The sequence below is a fragment of the Morus notabilis genome, unplaced genomic scaffold (assembly GCF_000414095.1).
Source record: "Morus notabilis unplaced genomic scaffold, ASM41409v2 Scaffold923, whole genome shotgun sequence".
In the NCBI taxonomy this organism is placed as follows: domain Eukaryota; kingdom Viridiplantae; phylum Streptophyta; class Magnoliopsida; order Rosales; family Moraceae; genus Morus; species Morus notabilis.
Genome location: NW_010359460.1, coordinates 190,767 through 196,647, shown reverse-complemented (window position 1 = coordinate 196,647; position 5,881 = coordinate 190,767). Strand labels below are relative to the sequence as shown.

Genomic DNA, 5,881 nt, shown 5'->3' with positions numbered 1-5,881 from the left:
TGTCAAAATATATAATTAAATTCATTATATTCTGAAGTCATTCCATTATTCTAACTAAAAGAATCAATTTTTATTTTCAATACATTCCTATTCCATTCGTTCTCATTACTATTCTACCAGTCTCATTACTATTACTATTCTACCAGTCCAACCAAACAGGGTTCTCATTACTATTACCATTCTACCAGTCCAACCAAACAGGCACCCCGCACATGCCCATTGTGAGGAATCTGAGGTTTAAATTACTCAAATACCCCCCAAATAACTCCTCCCCCAAATTTCCCTAAAATCCAGTTTTTCAAGCCTCACGAGTCACGAGTCACGAAAACCCACTTCTTACTGCTGGTGGGGCTGAGTTCCGGCGAAGTAAAAAAATCATCTTTGGGTCGATTGATTATCGTAAGTATTTTCATTTTTTTTTTTTTTAGATTTTCTTGTTTCTTTTTTTTTTTTTATTGTTTGCATCTTGCAAAGAAGGATCTATTTCTTACTTGTTGAATGGTCTGGCAGCGAACAGCGATATAAAACCAGCAGCATCAATACAACTTTCATTGGCCAGTAGCTTTAAAAATTCGTCGACTTTTTACAACTAATTCCCACGACAGAATGACCAAAGCACCAGCAACTCAGTGAAGAAGCAGACTCCACCCCCTTTGTTTATTACTAACTACCATTTGCGACCCCTTCAACTAAAAAAATTGCAACAACCCTCTTGTTGAGAAGAAAACCCATAAAATGAAAACGTTTGATCAACAAATCAATCAACATTTCATCGACATCAAACCAAATAATCAGAAGCAAACCTTACCCCATATAAATGGCACCTATAAAATATCCAACCTGAAATGTTTTTTGGTCCAAGCGGTGAACATCCTGCTCGGCATCGGCACCTCACACTTGCACAAAGGGCCTTGTTCGGTCGCCATTGATCAGAAGCCCAAGCTCCAATTTTCCCCCCCAAAGTTTTACCTAAGAACCTAAAATTAAACGGTTTCATCAGAGAAGATAGGGTTTTTAACCAAAAATTGATGGGAAATGGGCGCAATTACAATTGTACCCCCTCAGATGGCCTCACGTGATGGGCATGTGCCTGTTTCTGTGGGGGTTTTAATGGTTTTAGATGAAAAACCTTCAATTACCAATAATTTAAGGGCCGTTTACCAAATCGTAAAGAAATATTATGAGAAAGATAATGGGATTTAGAAGGAAAGTAAAGTAATAAGAATAATAATTATTTATTATTTATTTATTTATTTGATTATTAGATGGTATAATAGAAAATAACTTTATTCTTTTTTTTATGTTTACTAAAATTAAGAAAGTAATATTATGAATGCAATTATTAAAATATCTTTTTACACAATTAAATAGTCATTGGCATTATATAGTAATTCATTAAGGGTAGATAAATAAATTTATCACTCATTCCCTTTGATAAGGAATCAATACTAAGAGAGTGCAAGGATTGATATTCTCTATCCTTATTTTTTATATTGTGTGGGGTTCATTAAATTTCCATTACTAATTTTATAAGTAAACACATTATTAGATGAGAAAGAGAATCACTCTTTAGTTCTCCTTTCCCTTTAATGCAAAGTAAACATGCCCTAAAAGTTCAGAGATTTGTTTTGCCAAAATTAAAAGATAAGGGACCAAAATGTCATAAACTTAAGAGTTGAGGGACTACAGGTGCAAATTATTCTAGTATAAAAACTCACGACTTAAAATATCACGTGCACTGCGCGTGACCTACTTTAAAAGTGCACTTACAAAAATAACGTTGAGAATCATCTCTCATCGTCCTTGTTTCTCCCGAACCCGAACCCTAACAAATTATCAGCCAAAAAGCCAAGCAAAGCCACTGTCAATCTCACCGGCGTGCCACCACGCCCCCACACTGCCGGCAACGTCCGCAAGCGCCGCCGCAGAGCGCCGTCTCCGCAAAGGCCTCGCCCTCTTTCTGTCCCAGCACTGCCGTAGTCCGCCACCCACCCCAACCTGCAACCTCATTTTCTCCTTCGTGTCTCCATATTCCAGAATTTTATGCGAAACTCAGAACTCCAAATTATATAGTATTGTGCTCAACGAAAGAAAATCTTGAGAACTGTTCTCTATCACTTGGATTAACATTTATTTGCGTCTTTTCCTCAGAGAAGTTGAATACTTGGGCACTTCGGCTACAAGGCATGGGTAAGCTTTTTTTGGGTGCTTGTTAGAGCAATTCTAGCTTTGGCTTGTTGTTTTATTTTTGAGAGAGAGGGAGGGAAAAATCTTCAAAATAAGTATTGTGGTTATACATAAATAATTTAAACTTTCGTCAGAAAAATCGCGACGAGAAAGGAGGAAGGAAGCTCGGTCGGAAAAGAATTCGAGAAAGCACGAATTATGGCTCCAACGGCAGGTAAGAAAGAACTGCGGCCAAGCTCAACTAGTTTCTGTTTTTGTAGTTTTGAGCTAAATTTTATGTGGGTTTCAATTTTTTTGGACCATAATTATGGTTCTGGTGCTTTATTGTACAACGATATCATTCCTTTGGGTGCTTGTGTTTACAGAAAGATAAAAAACTAAAGAAGAATTTCGAGGATTCTAAGTCAAAAAGTAGGAAGAAATCGAACAATTTGCTTGTTCAGAATGAAAAAGAGAGTCAAGTTTCTAGCCTAGATATTGATTCTTGGAGAGAGCAGAGTCCGGAGCAACCTAATATGGTAAATGATGTTGAGCCTGTATTGGAGTCCCCGAGAGAAGATGATTTAGGCGCATCAACGGCATTGAAAAGAAAAAAGAAGAGAACTGTGAAAACAAATTTTGAGAAGTTTCTCGAGATGGATGAGAAGAATGTTGCAATGTCTGCTCAGGCGGATTTGGAATTGGAAAGGAAACTAGAAAAGAAACTCAAGGTGAAGAGTGGAAGACTAAGGGGAGACGATGATGGTATCAATTTACTATTTAAAGGAGTTCCATCTATTCTTGATTCAAAATGGGAAGACGAGTTACCAGTCAAAAAATCTGAGATGAGGTCCACAAGTAAGAAACGTAAAACGGAAAAATCATTGGATCAAGAATTAGAAGTTGAGATACCTTCTGATTCAATGGTTGAAGTATCTGAGGCAGCAGAGATGAATGGTGCTGAGGAGGCATTAGAAGAAGTTCTTGAACCGATGTCCTCAAAGAAGAAAAAGAAGAAAAGAAACTTGTCTGAAAATGGAAAAGAAAGCAAGGCAGCAAGTGACACAGTCATTGATGTGTCCAAGCCAATAGGCGCATCTGGAGATGATGTGTCATTTAAAGAAGTTCCTAGTAAGGCACCTGAAAAATATGTAGCTCCTCATTTGAGATCTCGTGCAGGAAATGAGCTAGAAGAGTATTCTCAGATTCGTAGAAGGGTACGGGGACTTTTGAATAGGCTGTCTGAATCAAATGTTGAATCAATTACTGGAGAAATGTCCGTTATCTATCGTTCCATTCCAAGGATTATAGCTTCTCAGATAATCAGTGAGGAGGTTTTGGCTTCATGTTCTGGAGGGCCTCGAGGCAATGAACAGTTGAGTGTTAATTCTTTGTTTTCATATTGATTGTCCTTTCGGTTATGACCAAGTTTTCTATTTTTTAATTATGTAATTTGATGGGTCTTCTAAAATATAGTCTATTCCATCTTTGTCGGCCATTACTATAAAAGGGTAGTTTTGTGCGTTGAATATAATTGCCCTAGCTGGTCATGATCTTTGTCATATGCTATTGGAGAATTACTGCCTGAAGATGTCTCAACTGGTTAGTGGATTAGCAAAGTCACATAATTATTAAAACAAGTAAGAGGGGCATGATAAAAGTCTAGCTATGGTTTCGTTTGATTTCTCTTGAAGGTGCTCATGTAAGAACGATATGTATGGTTAGAAGTGCTCTTAGAATCCCATGTAACAATTTCTTATACTCGCTTCTGGATCTTGTAATAAGTAGACCACGAGGCTGATATTAGAGAAGGACTGGAATTATATTTTGGTATTTTGTAATCCTGAAGACGTATATCTTTCATAGTCTGAGCCAGTCGAGGTCATTTTTTATTACAATCTCTGTTTATAGTAGACTAGTAGTTAATTATTCAGGGTTGGAATTCTTTTAACAGAGCTTCAAAATTCAAGTAATTCTATGCACACACACTTTCATTTTCTTTGTTGCATTGATGAAAAGATGTGTATGCTAGCTGACAAGATTCCATTATTGTTGGAGAGTTTTTTTTTATACCTTTAGGCTTTTTAAGAGATCATGTCTTTTACTTGCCTAATACATACATGGGCTCGTTATTGGGTTCAAAACTTACAATTTCCAATGTGTACTGTTTTTTATTTGTTTTTTAATTTGTATTATTATTATTTTTTTGGTCGAAATCCATATAGCCGACCCCAATTAAGATGGGATTAAGGCTTGTTGTTGTTATTATTTTTTTGGTCTTAACAAATGTATCTGCATGTTCCTTGTGAAGGTATGCTGCGGTTTTTGCAGCTTTTGTTGCAGGCATGGCCTGCTCAGTTGGAGTTGACTACAGCGCGAAGCTTATGGCTTCCCTTGCTAAGAATTTTGAGGTATGCATTAGCTATATATATATATATATATTTTTAAGATTGTTACACAAATTCAATAGTACCTACGTCGAATTTTTGTAATATACGCTTTGCTGCATTTACACTATTGAATGTAATGTTCTGGTTTGTTTGCAGGATGAGTACCTCAAAGAAGACAACCTTTCCTTGCGGAACCTTACTCTGTTGCTCTCTTATTTATGTATATTTGGAGTCTGCTCAAGGTAAGTAGCTTATTTCTTTTCTTTACTCTACAATATATTTATGGTAGGAGATAAGGAGTCCAAGGTTTTTGACCATTTGTTCAAAATTATATTTAGAAAATTCAAGTGAAAACTGAAAAGTGGCCACATGGGCAAGAACTATATTTTCTAATGTTAAAGCATGACAAATTTATCTGAAAAGTGGCTGTGTGCTATGGAAAATTTCTTCCAACTGGAATGAGACTATAAAATACCTGATTGTTTCTTTTCTTCTTTTCTTTTTATTATGAAATGCCTGGTTATTTTCTTGCTAAGAGATTTTTTTTTTTTTAATAAGAAAACTTCCTTTCATTGATAATGATATAAGTACAAATAAAGAGGATGAGTCGTCAGAAGGCAGAAAAAAGACACAGCTAAAAACTGGCCGCATAACAAAAACCTGCAAAACATTATTTGACAAGTAACCCCCTAGAGATAACAGTGAGAACATTCCTTCTTCTTCTTCTTGTTATTATTATGACATAACTGATTGTTTCCTTAGTAAGAGACATAGTACGGAACATCCTTCCTTTTCTCCTTTAAAGGGTAACGTGGATAAAATGCATGATTGTTTCCTTACTAAGAGATATAGCATGGAACATCTTTATTTATTTTTTCTTGAAAAAGAAACGAGAGAAGAATTTCATTGATGAAAGAATGAGAGAGAGAGAAATTACAATAATAAGAGGACGGAAAAATTCCTCAAGGAAAGAAACAAAAACCTACAAAAACGAGGACCAGTCTCTAACAAGGACTTAAAAAAGATCACTAAACTCGTTATTAGAGTGAATCCAAAAGGCAATGTTAGTTTTTTTTAATCCTTTACCAAGTAACATAAATGTCCTCATAGGCCCTTTGAAAATTCCTCAGTTCCTCTCCAACCAGATTCCCCACCATATAGCTATTGTCGCTCCCTTCCCGAATTGACTCCTCCTGGTATTTGAACCTGATCCGAGAGACAATCCTCCCAATTCTCTGCAGCCCTTGGGTAAAACCCAAGTCATTTCCCGTTTTCTTCAGGAAAAATGCACCATAAATGGTACGAAAATGGAAATGATCCACAGA

The 5,881-nt window shown here is 36.2% G+C and overlaps 1 protein-coding gene across 1 annotated transcript in view; it reads left to right on the top strand.

The window, feature by feature from the left end:
- Window positions 1-1,761: 1,761 nt before the first annotated feature.
- Window positions 1,762-5,881, top strand: part of LOC21389692 (nucleolar MIF4G domain-containing protein 1 homolog) — a 13,870-nt gene continuing 9,750 nt past the window's right edge. Inside the window, exons 1-5 of the mRNA XM_010094358.2 lie at window positions 1,762-2,190; window positions 2,322-2,401; window positions 2,553-3,541; window positions 4,478-4,577; window positions 4,713-4,798. Of these exons, the coding sequence (XP_010092660.2) occupies window positions 2,187-2,190; window positions 2,322-2,401; window positions 2,553-3,541; window positions 4,478-4,577; window positions 4,713-4,798 (1,259 nt within the window). The 5' untranslated portion in view covers window positions 1,762-2,186. The remainder of the gene's footprint in view (window positions 2,191-2,321; window positions 2,402-2,552; window positions 3,542-4,477; window positions 4,578-4,712; window positions 4,799-5,881) is intronic.